The 21,072-nt window shown below is 32.9% G+C and overlaps 1 protein-coding gene across 1 annotated transcript; it reads right to left on the bottom strand.

Moving 5' to 3' along the window:
• Positions 1-896: 896 nt before the first annotated feature.
• LOC149171608 (uncharacterized) lies at positions 897-2,177 on the bottom strand. The gene has a single exon (XM_089427525.1). It carries the CDS (start codon positions 1,924-1,926, stop codon positions 1,294-1,296), a length of 633 nt encoding a protein of 210 aa, XP_089283651.1. The 5' UTR covers positions 1,927-2,177; the 3' UTR covers positions 897-1,293.
• Positions 2,178-21,072: the final 18,895 nt, after the last annotated feature.

Here is a 21,072-nt window from a genome sequence, read left to right as displayed (position 1 = left end):
TAGTAGAGCTGAGCTTATTGCGTTGTGGGGAGTTCTCACCTTCGCCAAATGGCTAGAGCTGGACAAAATTTAATTACATGGAGATGCCAAAAACATTATAGACTCGTCAAATATTACACTAATTTCAACCCCCATATTCTATCGAATTGGATGAGACATATCAGGAATTTGGAACTTTCCTTCCAGAGCATCACCTACACTCACATCTACACAGAAAAATCAAATTGCTGATCTTCTTTCAAGAAAGGGAATCAATTCATAAACACATAAGGAATACTCACATCTACAGAGAAAAAAATCAGATTATTGATCTTCTTTCAAGAAAAGGAATCAATTCATAAACACGTAAGTATCATTATGCGGCATATGTTCAGGATAGTCTCATGAATGCAGGGAGTTTCAATACCAGTTAGAAATATATCACAACATTGTATAGAGAGTTATTTCTTTATTGTGTTACTATATGAAGGAACTAAATTCTAATTTTGCTCATAAATTGAACATAAATTCTTTTGAAATTCTAGTTTTGTGGATAAATTGAACATAGATTTTCTCGAATAAATATGATAGGCAGAATATGCGAAACAAGATTTTGGTATGGTTTTTATGAAAAACTCATTCTAGTTTTGTGGATAAATTGAACATAGATTTTCTCGAATAAATATGATAGGCAGAATATGCGAAACAAGATTTTGGTATGGTTTTTATGAAAAACTCTGTTAAAATGTGTGGAAAAGAGTATATGCCTCAAACAAGGCACTTTTGTATGGATTCTAAGAGAATGTGCTTTCTTTTTTTAATAAAAAGGAAAGCGTTTTTTAGTATTGAAAAAACAATTGATAGAGAGCAGGGAAACATTCAAATATTGAAACCAAAAATACTTATATTTATCCCCTTAATAACTTATTTCTACTTTCCACCATGTTCCCTTAGCAACATGTGTACACAAACCTGAGAAATTGAATCTCACAACATGAAAACTATGACGCATTGTCCCATTTACATTAATTTTCTGCGTAATATGGTAGCGTTCCATTGGCCTCGCGCTGAGGAAAAGGCAAAGAGAGTTCGCCCAAGACTGCTGCCTGAGCTGAGTGCAGTAACCGGCATTCGGCTTACACACTGATATTCTTCCCTATCAGCTGGGCAGACCAAAGTTACGGCCGCGTGAATCAAGCAAATGGTGATGTTAAAATATCTTCTGCAATCAATATATAAAAACGAGTTTGCAACAATTCTGGAAAATGTATTGTGGGCAGTGCCCCCGATTTTCTATTAGGAACGTCGGGTTGATTACATCCAGCCAGCGCTTTCAAATGTCCATGCCGTAGAAAAATCTCCGTCCAAAAACACGTCTTGGCTGACAAAATCTCTGTTTATATAATCCTGCATCTCGCTCGCAACCCACGAATCTTCATACACTGCAAACTGTTGATAGTTTTCAAACTCGTTTTTGAAGTCCCAATTTTCACCCTGGAATTTCTGATGCGGGTTCTCGGACAAACCCTCGGCGCTCAAGATTTCCTTGGGAAATTGACAAACCGCATCCTTAAAATCCAGAACGGGGCCCGAAGGGATACCGAGATCATCGTCTGAAGCCTCTAGGAGGTAACACAGATCAATATCCGAAACTAGTGTTTGGCTCTCGTAGCCGCGAGAAATATTGGAAGCAGAGGAATTATCCGCCGAGATGGGGGCATAAAATGTGGAACATGTCGCGCTGATCTCTTCCTCCAGGCTTCTCATGACACCACAGACGACATCCTCGCAGCAGGCTGCTTGTTCTTCTGCTAGGGTTTTGTCTAGTAGCGGGAAATGACGAAACAGATCCGTTTCTTCGCCATTGAAGCGTTTGAACTCCCGGACCTCATTGGAGTCCAGCAGAACCTCCGGCTCGCGACAGCGCTTTCTGAGCGTATTAGACATGATTGAAAGACGGCCTAGAGATTCGAACACGGAACACAAGGGTGGTGATTATTCGGCTGCAGCGAAGAACTGTTCTTCCTGCTATAACAGCCGATGTGGCTAACAAAGCGCATAAGATAGGAGACAACAGGGGGATTGGCTATATGTAACCATGCATAGCAACTCAGAGGAAGCTATATACTTATATAGCTTTTTTTAGTCGGAAGAGTCTTTCACATGCCAAAGGGAGTTGAAGAATCGGAGCGAAGATTACAAATAATAGCATCGAAGCTTGCAGCCGGCAGGTATGACTCCTCGTGGATGCCAATCCTCCTGTTTCAATATTGGAATCATTGGTAGATGTCAATTTTTAAGTCAATCATATCAATAAACGGTACTGCGGAACCATTTCCTTGTTGCATCATGGTGCGGTTTAAACGTTTCATCATCGAACTCTGATGTGACACGATTTTAAGCAGTTAAAAGATAAGTGGAAGTTTAAAGTTTAAACGTCTTGATCGTCACGCTCCGTGAAATTTCGCAGAAATGAGGGACAACTAAATACATTTCCATAATTTAAAGATGTTAATAAATTCTAATAAAGATTTTATCATATTTTTTAAATATCATACGCACAGAGTATATTATATCAAAGCAACGTGGTTATCAATATTTTTATTAACTTTTCATTTACCCATATTTACAATGTATTCACATTTTAACACATCAGAAATTTATTTTTGAGATTTTAAATTTTGTATTTTTTTATATAATTATAAAGTTTGGTAATAATATTTATAATAATTTTACTCAAAAATAAATATTATTTTGATATGAATTAATTCTGATAAAGTTTTAAGTGAAATTGGGAATTTGTCAATCCCTAATATATTTTGGGACTAAAGAGTCTGTCACCTTTACAACACTGCTAGGGTTAGAGATAAAAGCATTTTTGGAGTACCTAATTCTTACTCACTTTTGTTCTAATTTTCAAAATCTCCACCACACTGCCGACCTTCTTGACTTGTTAAGTCAACAAAATTATAGTGCACTAGGAAAGTTTCTCTCCCTTATTTTAAGTTATAGGAATAGAATATTAAAGAATCTCAATTGATCTCCATATTGGTCTTAGTGGGCATTAAACATCATTATCATCATTATTTTGAAAAATAAAACATGTTAAAATAAAATATTATTACGTTTAAATTTGAATGGATTATTTTTTGTAAGTTCAACATTCATGGTCATGTCAAAGAATAACACCCAATGGAGCAAGGACTTGAACAAATGACTTAACATCTAAAAATGCTTTTACATGTCACCCAAACATCTAAGAGTGCTTCAACAAGCCACCCAATCACCATCTATCCCAGACCCTATGGAAAAGTTAAATGAAAAATTATAATAAAAAAATAGAAAATATTATTATACAATGATTAATATTAAAAACAAATTTTTTTAATTTAATGAAGTTTAAAAAAATAACATTATTAATAGTTGCTAATGTAGAATTCCAATAATTAATTTACTTCTTCACTACTATTAGTTTAATATTGTTCAATGCAATTTATAATGTTAACTTTGAAAATTAAATATTTATTTTTAATATTATTTCAAAAAATATTTTTCAAACATTTAGATAAGTATCTCACAAAATAATGCCATGTGGATAAGCATCTCACACTTACTACTGGTTACTACCCACTAAAATTTATACAAATCCATGTGCGTGACCAAGCAATTAATTTATCTACTTCACTTCTTAATTTATTAGTTCCTCCCAAAGCAAGGCTACAAGATTTGCTAATTAACCACTATTAAATTAGCTAATATTGACCAATGAAAATTATATTTTTTCATGCAATTATTCCTATAAAATAATATTTATTTTGAATGAAACAAATTTGGTTGCTGTTAAAATAAAAATAAAAATAAATTCTCATAAATTTAAAATGAATATAAAGCTGAGAATACTTCAAACACAAAAAAATAAAACATTATACACTAAAAAAAATTAAAAATAAACATAAATTTTTCTCATATATTACTTTTTTGAATCAAAAAATAATATTTTATTATCTTTTTTGGAATTTAATAAATAAATGTAATGTTAGTTTGCATAAATATAAATGATCACTATTATTATTGCTATTTAGATCTTAAAAAAATTATATATATATATATATATATATATATATATATATATATATATTCCTTTATTTCGTTTGACTCATGCTAATTTGAATTTTGAATCTCAATTTTTACATAATACTTCATATAATGAGAGATGCCTCTATGTACATATTTAATTTTAAATTATATATAATTATAATATTTAAATCAATAATTAACTTAATAATAAAAAAAACATATTTTAATTTCAAAAGTTTTTTAGGCTCTTTAGATCGATATATATGTGTGTGTGGGTAGTCCAACTTATAAATGGAATGGTCTTTTTTATGGCAATAAGGCCAGACAATTTCAAACAAGATTGTGATTATTTGTTATTTAAAATACATGTTGAATGCAGAAATGAATTCGAAGCCTGAAAAATCTTTGGGGCACCTGAATTTTAAAGATTAAACAACTTAAATTCGAGTTTTTTAAAAAAATTCTCTGCCCAAATTTAGTTAAAATTAACTAGGAAAAATTCTATTATTTTTCACAAAATTTCAATTCTTATATATAATAGTATATTTATATAAATTAAATAGCTAGTAAATGCCCATAGACATCAATCCAATATAAGCATAAAAAATTATTTAGTATTAAAAAAATCATAAAAAATTCTATTAAATTATAATTTTATTTTCTTCTATTATTATTATTATTATTATTAATCATAAAAAGAAATAACATTTAAGTTAAACATATATACATTTTTAAAAACATATAGCAATATTTTTAACCATGAAGCTTCATCCATATTTTATTATGGAGATTACAATATCATGGGTCAATATCATTACTTATCAATACCACATGCTAAACAAATTATAACTCATTTTATAACACTTATTCATATCATATTTTATTAATTAATCAATTTAATTAAAAAAACATCATTATTTTAAAAAAATTATCAATTTTCTTATTTATAAAATCTAAAAGATTAATATAACTCAAAGTTTGTCTATTTTCTATCAACTGCACTAAAAGATTTATTTAACATAAATAACAATAGTATAATAATACATAGAAGTCGTTATCGAAAAGTAGAGGGCACTTCGTGCTGCCTATAGCCACCAACAAGGTTGGGAGTCGTTGTAGCCTTCGCCTCACTCGCAGAAATAACATTTAAGTTAAACATATATACATTTTAAAAAACATATAGCAATATTTTTAACCATAAAACTTCATCCATATTTTATTATGGAAATTACAATCATACGTCAATATCATAACTTATCAATATCACATACTAAAAAATTTATAACTCATTTCATAATACTTATTCATATCATATTTTTTTAATTAATTTATTTAATTAAAAAAACATCATTATTTTTAAAAAATTATCAATTTGCTTATTTATAAAATTTAAAAGATTAATATAACTCAGTTTGTCAATTTTCTATCAACTACACTAAAAAATTTATTTAACATAAATAAAAATAGTATGACAATACATAGAAGTCGTCATCGGAAAACAGAGGGCATTTCGTGCTGCCTACAACCGCCAACAGGTTTGGGAGTCGTTGTAACCCTGCCTCGCTCATAGAAAAGCAGCTTCCATCTCCAACGTTAATACCATTCAATACGATAACTCCTCTGATCCAGTCTCAGTGTGGTCAACCCATATTTGTAGAGTTATAATTTTATTAATATATGACGTAGTATAGTATAGTATAGTGATGTATGGTTTGACGGTAAGTTATTTAAGTGAAGCTCGACAGACCGAAGTTCAAATCTCATTGAGTACAATGACCTGCTGTGGCAGGAGCTAAAGGGGTGGATTCCCCAATCCTGTCTTCATATAGAAGTAGCTACAAAAATTGATTCTAGGTCTCTTAATTAAAAATATATATATATATATATAACACAATATATGTTATCAATTAAATTTTATATTTGATTAAATTTAAAAATTAACCTATACTACCCCTACATTAATAGAACTATAACTCTACGGATATTGATAGATATGCGTAACTAGGATGACGTTTGAAGTGACTCGGAGGGCACATATACGATTGTCACTTCCTGCCCCTCACGTCTTTCTCTGCGTCTACCGGGGACCGCGCTCTGCCCGGGGCAGGAGCGGGTCACGTCTTTTGCACTCCGTCGGACGGGATTCCGTCGTGCTCATCCATTGTGGGTTGATATTTTTTTTGGGCAACAATTATATATTTTTGTCATTTTAGTTGGGAACATTGATGTGAAGGATTCCTTTTGGGTTGGAATCCTTTCGGATGGAAAATTTGCTATGCTTTCGATTTCTAAAAGGTGCATGATATTCACCTTTCATCAGAATTCACGGGAAATGAATAATTTGGGCTGGCTTATCATGTTAAAATAAATACCCAAAAATAATAATAATTGAAAATGGAGTGCTTTACTTTAAACAGCGAAGAAGAAATCTTGAAGTCCAAGTCATGCTAAACCATTCCATAGCTTTAAATGAGATGTATACTATCATTACAAGCAACTTTGGGAAATATAATAAATACACTTTGATGTACGTCCATGGGACCACCAACTACACCTCTTTCCATCGCGCAACAAAAGCATAATGATAGACGTACAACTATATCTAGTTTTCATTATAAGATTTCTCTTCTGTTGGTCGACCTTCAGTTTTCGGCATATAGGGAAAAGTATGAGATTCCATGTTTGATTCTGTAGCCTGCCACTCTCATTATTCACATTATTCTAGATGTTAAAGCAATGCGTCATAGATCAATGCATTTTAATTTAATAATAATAAAGCTTAAATCGTTAAAGAATTTAACCGTATTTTAATAAAGCTTAAATCGTTAAAGAATTTAACCGTATTTAAAAAGTATAGCTTAAAAATATATTATTCATTAAATAATTAACAACATAGTAATTAAACATAATGAAAATTATGTCAACAACGTGAAGTATGATTTTTGTTTTTAATACCATTTTCTTCTCAAAGATGTAATATGAATCTCGTCTTACAAAAAAAAAGTTTGCTCGAAATTATGTGTGCACTTAGTGTTTAATGTAGATTATCTTTGATCATACTTTCCATTATTGTTGGACACAACTGACATTGCAGAACAACTCACACTAACAGAGCTCAACTCGAACTGCAAGGAATAGGCCACAATTGATCATATCCTGGACACACAGATCAAGAACACTCGGCAACAAAAGATACAACTATATCGAGTCACTAACAAAGCTCAACTCGAACTGCAAGGAATAGGCCACAATTGATCATATCCTGGACACACAGATCAAGAACACTCGGCAACAAAAGATACAACTATATCGAGTTGTCAAAGCAGGACAACTCCTTCACCAAAGCAAGTGGTTTACCAGGGACTAGGGTCAACAGAGATTTTCTCACCTCATGGAGGCTTTGCACAAAATGGGGACCATTGCTTCTTAAGGGGGGAGGAATGATCCAAGTGGATATTGGTTGCCACTTGTCTATTCTCTCTAGACCCCCCAGTCAGTTTCATCTGTTTCTTTGTTCATTTCAACATTTGTTATTTTTAGCATTTTTTCGGGTCCTCAACTTCTGGAGCAATTTTGACCCCCTAAATGGCGTTTTTTTGGGGCTCGCGGCAAGCGCATGGCTATAGAAAGGGGCTTGCAATGAAACATGGAGTACTCAGCGAGACCTTTCCAACAAGGTATCGTACGCACCAAACGGAGATAATATGACCAAGTTATGACCCCGGGAAGTTCGATGCCTAACTAACCCCAACAGGGCCCAAAAATTCCTGGTGTTACATCCCCTAGGGTTACGGTTTTGGTTGTTTAGGGTTTTCTCATGTTTTCCAATAGTAAATAGGCCCTTGATCCTTATTGTAACACAATTCAGAAACATGAGCCTCCACATATCTTCTCAGAGATAAGCTACTATCACCCGAGCTATCCTATTTCCATTTTGTTTGTAAGCATAGTTCAATATTTTTGTAGTAATGAAATGAAGTGTTTTTCTGCTGCATCTCTATGTTTATGATTATATCTATAAGTTTTTGTGTTCCTGTTTAAGTTCGGATCAATATAGTACTTCAAAGGGGCTCATTCCCAAGGATTCGTGATGACCATTGTTATAAGAAAACTCAACTAATTGGAGATACTCTTCCCACTTAGTTGGTTGCTTCATTACATACATTATTAACATATCCTGTAGCACTTGATTCACCCACTCAGTTTGTCCATCAGTTTGAGGGTGATATGTGGTGCTAAACTAGATTTGAGTCCCCAGTCCTGTGAACATGGCTTTCCAAAAAACAAATGTAAATTTTACATCCCTATCTGAGATCACCACTCTTGGTATACCATGCATCCGAAATATTTCTTTCATTGTAATTTCAATTGTTTTATACATGGATTTTACCAGTATAAAGTGAGTTGTTTTACTTAACTTATCAACCACTACCATGATGGAGTCATTTAGTTTCCTGGATTTAGGCACTCTTGTTATAAAATCCAATGTAATGGTATCCCATTTCCATTCCGGAATGGTGAGGAGATGGAGAAACCTAACAAGACGTTGATATTATGCCTTAACTTGCTAGCACTCTAAGCATTTAGCCAAGCATTTGGTGATATCCCTCCTCATTCCTGGCCAAAAGTAATTCTTTGTAATTTTCGAGAACAGTTTTTGGTATCCGAAGTGAGCAGTGTACAGGCTTCTGTGAAACTCATCCAGCATAAATTGCTTAACATAAATCTGGTTAGGAACATATATTCTACCCTTAAAGGTTAGTAATCCATCACTATTTAAACCATAATCAGATTGCTTTCCCAACTTCTGTGCTTGACTAACTTGCTGCCATAAAAACTTATATTCAAGGTCATCGTGGGCAGCTTCTTCAATTTTCTCTAGAAATTTTAATTCCACCTGACTGTACCTAATTTCATATATGCAGTATAAATTTCTACTCAGCGCATCAGCCACTCAGTTCTCCTTTCCTTTAATATGCTTTATATCAAAGTCAAATTCACTCAGAAAAGTAGTCCATCTAGCTTTATGAGCGTTTAAATGAGGTTGGCTAAAGAAATTCGTTAAACTACTGTGATCTGTCATTAAAAAGAATTTCTTACCCAGTAAGTAATGTCACCATACCTTTAAAGCATGCACCACTGCAGTTAGTTCCAAATCATAGGCAAAATATCACTGCCCATGATTCTTTAATTTACAGGATTTGTAATCGATGACCTTTCCATCCTACATCAACGCCCCTCCAACACCTTCCTTGCAAGCATCAATACATATAGTGAATTCTTTCTCCGGATCCGCGACATTTAAAACAGGGCAGAAGTTAGTAATTGCTTCAAGTGTTCAAAACTTTGTTGACATTCTGTTGTCCACTTGAAATCCTTTCCTTTCTTTTGCAGGGAGGTAATCGGATAGGTAGTTTTAGAAAATCCTTCAATAAATCGACGATAGTATCCAGCTAACCCCATGAAGGACCGAATGTCTGCAACATTCCTGGGGACAAGCCATTCCATGATGGTTTTGATATTTTTGGGATCTACGACTATTCCTTCTGATGATATAATGTGTCACAAATACTGAATCTGATTCTTGTAGAAATCACACTTACTGTATTTAGCATATAGCTGGTTATCCCGTAAAGTTTGCAGTACGATTCTCAAGTGCTTTTCATGGTCCTCTAAATTCTTAGAGTATATGAGAATATCGTCAATAAATATTAGGACAAATTTGTTTAAATAAGGATGGAATATACCATTCATCAAACTCATAAACGTGGCAGGGGCATTGGTAAGCCCAAAGGGTAACACTACAAACTCATAGTGTCTGTATCGAGTTTGGAATGCTATCTTACAAATATCCTCCTCCTTAATTTGTATTTGATGATAACGAAACCTTAAGTCAATTTTTGAAAACACCCTTGCCCCTTTAACTTGATCAAACAAATCATCAATCCTTGGTAGCGAGTATTTATTCTTAATAGTTAGCTTGTTTAGCTATCTATAATCAATGCACAACCGCAATGTACCATCTTTCTTCCACACAAGTACTACAAGGTATCCCCAAGGTGACAGAGTTGGGTATATATAACTTTTATCAAGAATTTCTTGTAGTTGAATTTTGAGTTTTGTTAATTCAGGTACACTCATATGATATGGCGTCATTGATACTGGGGTTTCACCCAGAATTAACTCTATGGTGAAATCAATGTTTCCCTTAGGTGGCAGCCTAGGTATTTCCTCTGGGAAAACATCAACAAATTCATGAATAATTGGTACATCCTCCAAAGTGGTTATTTTTTCTTTAGAATTTGTATAACCTACCTGCACTGTATAGATTTGGCAGTCTTTTTAAATTCATCTTTGCAATTGATTAGTGGTAATAGGTCATAGTTTAATAGATCTCTTAATTCCTTGAATTTCTTGCGTTTCACCATCCTCTCCAAGGAAACTTACAGTTTTCTCTTTGCAATTTACTATCGACCAATGTTTCTCCAACCAATCCATTCCAACCAATACATCATATGCACCTAAAGGTAAAATATTTAAATCTGCTACAATTTGTTGTCCAGCTGCCTCAAGGGAGCAATTTTCCACCTTAGCAGTCACCCTTCATTTGGCTCCAGTAGCCAATTGTACCAACCAAGGGGTTTTAAATCTCATTTTTTGTAAATTACACAATTCTACTAGTTTTGGAATATGTAACTCAAACTTGCACCTGGATCAATTAAAATGGAAAAATAATGTTTAAACAATTTACCTTCAATTTCTATCATTATAAGTTGATATTTAGCCGGGGCATTGTCCAAGGTTGTGTTAATCCGTAGAGTACTTTTGGCCAAGTCTCCTACCATGAAGACTTTTTGAAAGTTAGCAACCTGCTTAGTGTGAATTCAGTGAGGATGATTTTTGAAATAATGGGGTTCTTCACAACCCCAACATTGTAAAGGGAGTTTCTGTTGTTGACTAGTTTCTAGTCGACTTGCCACTTCTGATTGCTTGACTTCAACTTGCTGTCCCATTTTCTGTTGATTCCTCCCCACCATTTTCGACTGCAGTTTCTTATTCATACTTTTTGGATTAGTGGATTTTTCCTATCGAAAATTTTGGAAGTTCTTTTGACCTTTCCTATATGAACACATTTGGCAGCCTATACGATGTCCCACGCCATAGCTTATCCCTTCCTACCCCCTCACATCCTTTTGTTCGTCCACCCATGGACCGCGCTCTGCCCGGGGCGGGAGGGGTCACATCTTTTGCACTCCATTGGACGAGATTCCAAGGCGTCGGTCTGGGGCTAGAGGGGTCACGTCTTTTGCACTCCATCAGACGAGATTCCATGGTGCCAATCCATTGTGGGTTGATGTTTGTTTACAAGAAGCACATATTTTTGCTATTTTAGTTGGGAACATTGATGGAACTGATTTTTTGGTTTGAAATCTTTGAGGAAAGAAAATTATCATATTTTCAATTTTTTAAATAAACTAATAACTTTAACTGAATAAATACCCAAAAATATATACGAAAATCTAAATTTCAGAAATAGACTATTTTACTTTAAAACTTCAAATCCAAGTCATACTAGATCATTCTCGAGCTTTAAATGAAAGTGTAATTACCCATAACTTTGGGAAATATAATAATTACAATTTGATGTCCTTTCCAAGGGACCAACGGCATCGATTTCCCTATCGGAACAAATGTATAGATTTAAACGTACGACCATATCCACTTTTCATTATCAGATTTCTCAACTTCTTTATTTTATAATAAATGGTCTATCATTGATCGGCATTCTTTTATCGGCATATAAGGAAAAGTATGAGATTCCATGTTTGATTTTGTCGAGCCAACCACTTTCATTATTCATATTACTGTATAGATTTTAAAGCAATGCGTCATAAATAAATATATTTTAATTTCATAACAATTAAAACTTTACTTGTCCAAGAATTTATCATTATTTAAAAATATAATTTAAAATTATATTATTAATTAAATAATATATAACATTATCATCAACATAGTAATCAAACTTGATGAAAAATGTCTCTACAACGTGAAGCATAATTTTTATTTTTTATACCATTTTCTTGCTAACAACTTAGATTTTGGTGGTCCCATGGGGAGATGTAAGCTCAGATTTGATCTATGATATCGTCTTACAGAAATTCGAATTTAAAAATCATGGGTCACATGTAATGCTTAGGGTGTATCTAATCTTAAATATTTACAATGTGAATTTCTTTTATTTTCCATATAAAATTAAAAAATGCGCAACGTTTTTGTATGTAACATATTTTTGGAAATTTTAGGGTATATTTAATCTTAAATATTTAATAAGTGAATTTCTTTTATTTTGTATATAGAATTAAAACAAAGATTATATAGCAGTTAGTACTTGCAGTTTAGTTTAAATATAGCTTAATGAAACAAAAAATAATAAAAACAAAGATTTCATCACAAAAATAATACAACTAATAAAATATTATATTGTTGAATACTATCACAAAAAATTAAGAAATATGATTAACTGATATTGTTTATATTAAAAGATATAGATATATGTGTGTTTTATTTTTATTAATATAAGTAATTGTCTATAATTAAATTTATTAAAATATGTTTTTTTGATATAATAATAAGTCACTTTAAATTGAAATTATTGTGAAAAAACTATAATTCATGAAAAAATAATAATAAAAAAAAAGACAAAGAAAAAATCAAAACCTTGAATTAAAAGGAAATAAAACAAAATACCAAAAACTAGTAACTAATAGAGATGGAAGTTGCTAAAATACCCATAATAAGACCTCAACCAATCACATTACAAATAAATAAATTTCAATAATAACAAAAAATAATAAAAATTGAATTCTTAATGTTAAACTATGGATAAACGTCACAATTTTTTAGTCAAAGACAAACTAATACCTAGTCAAAGGTAAAACTGAATGCATTATACCATGCCTACAGTAGCTATAATAATGCACAACGCGTTCTACGTAATATATTTTTGGTACGTATAAATTCGATTCATTTCAAATGAATTCCTTGTGGTCACTACAACTCTAAGATTAACTCAGAGGTCACCCATTCATTGCGAAGTTCAACTTAAATAGGTTCTAGGGTGAATACATAATTACTTTTTCATGATTTAAAAAGTTTAAAAGAATATTTATCAAAAGCGTAGTCTAGACGAAATAGCCTTTTTAAGGATATTTTTTCTGGTTAATTTTAATCAAAATTCGAAAGAGATTTTTAAAAACATGAGTTTAAATTTATGAATTTAGACTTCTGTGATCCATATCTTAATTTTGAGACATATTTCGGTAAAAATCACATTGCATCAATTTTGTCGACGCTTTTCAAACCATCTAGTGTGGTTCATCATCAAGACAAGATGAAGAATTAGATCTAGGCACCAGATTAAATAGATATGTTGTTTTAATCTAACCATTTGAGTTGGATTTCTCTTCTTGATGTCATCTCTATTTAATCTAGTGCCTAGATCTAATTCTTCATCTTGTCATGACGATGAACCACACTGGATGGTTCGAAATGTGTCGACAAAATTTCTGCAATGTGATTTTTACCGAAAGATGTCTCAAAATCACGAGTTTAAATTGTTTAATCTGCATAATTAGAGTGCCCTATGGTTTTTTAGGGTGTTGAATCTATTTATGCATTCAAAAATGTATTTTAAACAACAAGAAATCTTGAAATTGTATCGCCGAATTTTGGTGAAAAAGGCTATTTCGTTTATAAGTTAGACTACAACTTTATGGAATATCAAATGGTTTGTGAGAAGGTGTTTTTCTAAGATACTTTTGAAACTCTATAAGTTAAAATGTGTTTAATGTGAAACCCAATGAAGCCAACACCTTCCGACACCGACTCTCCTGACACCCACCGCCCATGTCGTATTCTGGCAACAACTCAACTGCCCACCGACTTCTAGACACTGCCTTGTGCACATGCAGAAAACATGTTCATAGAGCCTTGGATAATCTATAAATATGTACTCTTGCCTCAGCCTAAGCAATGTAAGAAATACAAGGCCTGCAATGTAATAAAAGTCTGTGATTTTTGTTCTCCATTGAGTATTGTTTTAGTTCTCTAATATTGTCTCTCAATTAAAGGATTTTGCTTCTATTTGTGCCCTTCTGAATCCCATCAACTGGTATTGAAGTCAAGGGAGAGTTGCCTTATGGTGAGAGGATACATGTGCGTCATCAGTTCAATACTCAACATGCTTGGTCTCTTTCACGAATTCGTCATCAATTTGATCCTTGGCAGATGTTCTTAGAGTGTTGAGTCTTAGTGGAGGACCTGCAACATACATGAGTGTCATGGGATGTGTTTGTGAGTTGCACACACATTCAATCCTATTAAGCAGAGGTTGTGGTTGTTCGTTAGAAACGTGAGTGTGAAGGAGTTCGATGAAGCATATGGAGATTTTAGCCAACAACCTACTCTCAAGAAATTAGAGGTATGTTGGTCAAATTCGGGTGGGATCACTACATGAAGGGTGCATTGAAAGGTGTTGTATGGAAACACTATTTTGGTAAATTCCCTTGTATGTTATCTTGAATGTCGTGAGGGGATATACTCTTTAATTCTCAAATGATTTGAGGATTGTAATTTCCTTTTTACATCTCTTAATGTTACTAATTTTAGTTAATGCTAAGAAGTAATAAGGGCAACTAGGAGCATAATATATTATTTTATTAGAAATATAAATAACATTAAATCTTACATTATTGTTATTATTCCAAAAACATGAATGCGATGACCTCGAAAAAGAACACACAGATCATAGATCGCAAAAGCCTCAAATCAATAACATTAAATCTATGATTATATATGTGGAAAGTTTCATGATATTGAATTTAAAGAGTGACCTATTTTTCCTCAGTGACAAATTATATTAAAAAAAAGAGAGCGGTGATCTTTGTTATATCATAATTTTTTTTAAAGGAGATGGTTTTTGGCTCTTTATTTTAAAAAGTGTAATAATTAAAGTTTTTCTTTGTAAGTGGAGTCTTAATATTTTTTGGGGGCATGGATTTTATTTAGAATGGAGATAAAAACATTAAATGAGATGGAGAAGTTGAGCGTGACTAATTTTTCCCTATGGAAATCACAGATGAAGGATATATTAATTTTAAAAGATCAGTATTTTCTGATTGAGGGTGTAGCAAAGAAACCCTCATTGATGACAGATGAAGAATGGAATAAACTGGATAGAAAACGATTGCTATAATTTTCCAATATCTAGGAAAGAATGTGTATTTCAATGTGTTCGGAGAAAAGATGGTAGAATAATTATGGAAGAAGCTCCATGATCTATATGAGAAGAACACGACATCAAAAAATGTTATTAATGAAGAAAATTTATAATCTCAAGATGAAGGAGGGTGCTTTAGTTGCAGAGCACTTGAATGAATTCAATATTATTACTAGTCAGCTTGCCTTTGTTAAATAATTATATATGATGAAATTAGAGCTATTTTGTTAATGCGTTCTATGCTAGACAACTTGGAAAATTTAATTGTAGCCATGAACACTTCAACACTTGTAGGGACCCTGAAGTTTGGTGATGTCAACTACAGTTTAATGAATGAGGAGCTACGACACAAGTCAATTGTGGAAAACCAGGGAGGTGAAGCTCTAGCTCTAGTTGATCGTGGTAGGAGAACTGATCGAGGCTGACAAGAGCGATCAAGATCGAGAGGCCGATCAAAATAAAGGAGGGGAAGGCTCATCTACTTTCATTGTAGCAAACTTGGGCACATGAAGAAAGAGTGTCAAGTCTAGAAGAAAGGAAAAATGGATCAGAAACCGGCCAACACAAATCACAAGTCATCCAACACAAATGAAGGTGAGACTATTATTGTAGTCACAAATGGTGATGTGTTATTTATTGTTCTAGTAGAGAATGCACATTTATATACATCTAGCAATAGATTTGATTGTATCCTTGACTCTGGGGAATCTCACCATGTAACCCCATGCAAAGATAATTTTGTTGTATATAATCCTGGTGATTATGGTAGAGTGCATTTGGGGAACAATAATTTTTGCAGTATTGTTGGAGTGGGAGATGTCCAAATCAGGATGAAGGATGGACACGATATATTGTTGAAAGAGGTCAGGCGCGTACCAGAAATTCATATGAGTTTGATCTCTATGGGACGACTGGATGATGAAGGATATTTCACAAGTTTTGTAAAAGGAGGTTGGAAAATCGGCAAAGGAGAATTGGTCGTGGCCAGAGGACACAAGACAGGAACATTATATACATTGAAGGCAATGATAAGAAAATCATATTTGGTTGTTGTCACAAAAGAAAGAGGTTTAGCAGATCTGTTGCATAAGTGTTTAGGTCACATGAGTGAGAAGGGCTTAAAAATCCTCATTGGTAAAAATTTACTGCCAGGTTTGAAATCCTACTATCTTGATCTTTGTGAGCATTTTATATAAGGTCAACCAAAAAGGGTTTCATTCCTTAGAGGAGGCCATGACAGGAATAAAAAAATGCTAGAATTGATATGCCATATGTGTTTGTGTCTGTTAACATTAAGTCATTAGGAGGAGCATGGTATTTTGCAACATTTATAGATGATGCATCTAAGAAGGTTTAGGCCTACCCTATGAAAAGTAAAAGTGAAGTGTTTGAAATATTTCAAAAATTCCATGTTGTTGTTGAAAGAAAGACTAACAAATTTCTCAAGTGCCTAAGAACAAATAATGGTGGATAATATTGCTCAAAAGCATTCAAGGAATATTGCAATACTTTTGGCACAAAGCATGAGAAGAATGTGTCTGGTACTCCTCAATAGAATGGTATTCTAGAAAAGATGAATCATGCCATTATGGAGAAAGTGAGTATTATGTTGCTGAATTCTGGTTTGGAGAAGCATTTTTGGGAAAAAATAGTAAGGATAACTTGTTACCTTATAAATCGATCTCCTACTACAGCCTTGGATGGAGCCATTCTTGATGAAGTTTTCACTAGTAAGAAGTTGAATTATTCTCATTTGAAAATATTTGTATGTGAAGCATTTGTACATATTCCTAAAGAAAATAGAACTAAGCTAGATGGTAAATCTATGAAATGCATTTTTCCGGGATATGCTGTTGAATAATTTGGTTATATTCTATGGGATCCAGTCAAACATAAAGTTATTAGAAGTAGGGATGTTATATTTAGTGAGTCATAAATGTTTAAGAGGTTTGTAGGTGAGTTGGAGGTCAAAAACATTATTGACTCGTTTGAAGAGCAGCATGAAAAAATCCCACCAATGCAAGAAAATGGACAACAAATTCAAGAGAAGGAAGGATAGAAAGTGGAAAATTATGAACACCAAGAAGAAGGAATCTTACATGAACATTTAAAGGAGACTCAAACTGATAACGCACCACCACAGTTCGTTCACAAATCTTTTAGGCCTCATAAGCCTTCACAAAGGTATCATCATTCAAACTATATTTTATTAACTAATGAAGGTGAGTCTGATCATTTTGAAGAGGCGTGTAAAGTTGAGCACAATAAATAATGGAAGAAAACAATGGAGGAAGAAATGAACTCTTTGCTGGAAAATAAAACTTGGGGATTGGTAAATCTCTCAAAAGGTAGAAAGGCTCTACAAAACAAACGGGTATAAAAGATTAAGCATTAAGGTGACGAAAATAAGGAGAGGTATAAAGCAAGGTTGGTGGTGAAAGGATTTTCCCAAAAAGAAGGTATTGACTTCACTGATATTTTCTCACTTGTTGTCAAAATTTCATCCATCAGAGTCATTCTTGGCCTTGTTGCTTCTTTAGACTTAGAATGTGAAAAGCTAGATGTAAAAATTTCTTTCCTTCATGGTGAAATGGATGAAGAAATTTATATGGATCAGTCAAAAGGCTTCATAGAAAGAGGAAGGAAGACCTAGTTTGCAGGTTGAAGATGAGCCTCTATGGGTTGAAACATGCACCTTGACAATGGTATAAGAAATTTTATTCATTCATGTTGGAACATGGTTTTCACAGGTTGGAAGCTGACCATTGTGTCTATATCAAGAGGTATGATCAAGGAAAGTATATCATATTATTATTATATTTGGATAACATGTTGATTGTTGGGCATGATAACAATATGATCAATAGATTGAAGAAAGATTTTGGCAGCAAATTTGGAATGAAGGATTTGGGTCTAGCATAAAAAATATTGGGCATGAGGATCATGCGTGACAGGAAAACAAAAGGTTGTGGTTGTCACAAAAAAAATATATCAAGAAGGTTCTTGATATGTTTAATAGGAAGGATGCCAAACCGGTTGGTAAACCCCTTGTATCCCACTTCAAGTTGAGTAATGAGTTATGTCCTAATGATGACAAGGACAAGGAAGAAATGAGCAATATTTCTTATGCTTGAGTAGTTGGATGCTTGATGTATGCCATGGTATGTACACGACTAGACATTGCATATTTAGTGGGAGTAGTGAGTGGGTTCCGTGCCAATCTAGGAAAACGAAATTAGCAAGCAGTAAAAAGGATTTTGAGGTATCTCAAGGGTACTAGTCATTATTGTTTACGTTTTGTTCATAATGAGGTTGTGCTGGAAGGATTTACAGATGTAGATATGGACACTAGAAAGTCCACTATAGGTTATTTGTATACATTTGTAGATGCAACAGTATCTTGGGTATCAAGGCTACAAAGAATAGTAGCTCTCTATAAAACAGAGGTAAAGTACAGAAAGATTGGTTAAACGTTGCAACCATTACCAATGATGGTGAATCATAAACAATTATTGCTAACTATTTTCAACAATGTCCAATCATAGTCAACCATGGTCAAAGATGGCTCATGACTAGTTTTTATATTTATCTCAAATTCTAACATTGTATTGTATGGCATATTAGTTATATTCTCTAGTTTTGATGTCGTTGAATTTCGTACATTGCATATTTCTTGAAAGTGGGTTTAGTAATAGGTGTATTTGTGTTGTGATGCAATGCCAAACTAAGATTATTAATATTTGATAAACTCCCAAGGATTAAATTATTTTGTTCATAATTTTTTATTGGGGACATAGAACACCTTGATCCAAAACTTGTAGGGTAATTTTGTTTGGTTGTTTAGTGATTATGGATTCTCCTCTATCACTACATTCAAGTTTGGGACATATAGGAAGATCATTTGCAATGCTTTAGAAATATAACAAACTAGAATTGACATAGATAGAACATTGTTAGTTTGTTATTTATTTGACTCGTGTCACTAAATTCCAATTTCACCCTTTTAGATCTACCTTTTATAATCCCCTTTATTTCAACCTCTCTCTCCCTTTGTCAATGGGGAAATTCAAAAATGGCCACCAACACAGGTTAACTCTCTTGGATTTATTTCTCTTGTTTCATGATTTTTGAAGGGGCAAATTAAATTCCTTGACCTAGATCATGTTGGGGCCATGTGTTTTTAGGTGTTTAGTGACTTTAGTGATGCAAGAATTGTGGAAATGTTAGTAGTTCACTTTATTTTTGTCACTTCACAATTATTTGGAACTAACCCATTTAAGATATTGATTTGATCAATGATCTTAAAATCTAGTTCTTCCAATATCCATGCATGCCTTTGCATTGGAATTATTATTTCTTGAATAGGTGCTTCACATCTGACCTCAAGATACTAATTGCAATTTCTATGGAGAGAAAAAAAGCCCCAATTTCTCTCCCAACCTTTGTATAATATGGTGGTTGTGACCTATTTTATAACCAAATATGTAAACATGTTCTTTTGATAAAATCACAGGTTTTCCTAATACTAGTAGGTTTGGTGGTATGCTAAGTTGGCTTGGGAGTCAAGTGATTGTGTCATTGCAAGATTTGTTGTTCAATTCGATCCTCAAGCTCACAACAAAGGTTTCATTTTATTTTATTTTTCTATCACTTTACACTTATTTGGAGCCAAATCCTATAGTATATTGAATTGAACCAAGGACTTAATGTTGCTACCTAAGTTATTCCAACATCTAGGCACTCCCTTTATGTTGAGCTTGTCATTTCTTGCATTGGTATATTTCATATTTCATCTCAATTCATGGAGATCAATTCCAATGGAAATAAAAAATCCTACACTTTCCCTCCTGGTCACTTTGCAAGGTGGTGAATGTACTCACTTTGTAACCAAATATGTTTAACATGTTTTTAACTCTTGGTTTTAGTTTTCCACTTTGAGAAAGTTGCTTTTTGCTTCATATTCAATCTTTAGTTTATCGGTCAGACGATTTTCTTCTTTAGAGGAGACCAATGCCATTGGAGTTCATCTCTCCATTTTGAAAGGTCACAAAAATTCTTGTATTTGCATATTTATTATTTTTGTATGTTAATGACCTTTTGTTTTCAAGTGTAGGTGTTTTCAACTAATGTTTGATATATGAATTATTTTTGGTTTGTTTCATTACAACTTAAATTAAATGTTAAAATGGAAAAATGGTTTGGATAGTTATGTTTATTTGTATGATCATTAGCATTTTTTTGGAGCACATGAAAATTATAACTGAAAGATGTACAATATTCACTCTGTAGATGATAGGATTAACTTCTTTTTAAAATGATGTATTGTTTATATTTTACCATGAACTAAACTCACTCATAAATTATACTTGTTCATTTGCGCCAAAAAATGATTAATTGTCTAAAATGAGCTCTTCCATGACTAATATATCACTGGTAGAAAAATCACACTACTTGAATGCTAATCAATTAGGTGTTTTTTTTAGAATAATTGGCTAGGATTTATCACAATCCCCATTTCATTCATAAATTAGAGCTTTTGATCTGCAGAACTTGCTCCTCAAAATGGAAGTTCTTGGACAACCAATAGTTTTGTTACTTCATAGCCAATCCAACTAATAATGTTCACAAGTGAACCTTAACATAGAGATGGTTTGATGATGGTTCTGTTGAAGATCCATAAAATATAAAGCTTTTTCAAAAACTTATTTTGGTTGAAAACAAATTATGTGTCCATT

The sequence above is a fragment of the Pinus tabuliformis genome, chromosome 4_2, assembly GCF_031772625.1.
Source record: "Pinus tabuliformis cultivar Carrire ecotype Pingquan chromosome 4_2, CPIR1, whole genome shotgun sequence".
Lineage (NCBI taxonomy): Eukaryota > Viridiplantae > Streptophyta > Pinopsida > Pinales > Pinaceae > Pinus > Pinus tabuliformis.
Note: the sequence above shows the minus strand (reverse complement) of the source record. Positions and strands in the feature narration are given on the sequence as shown.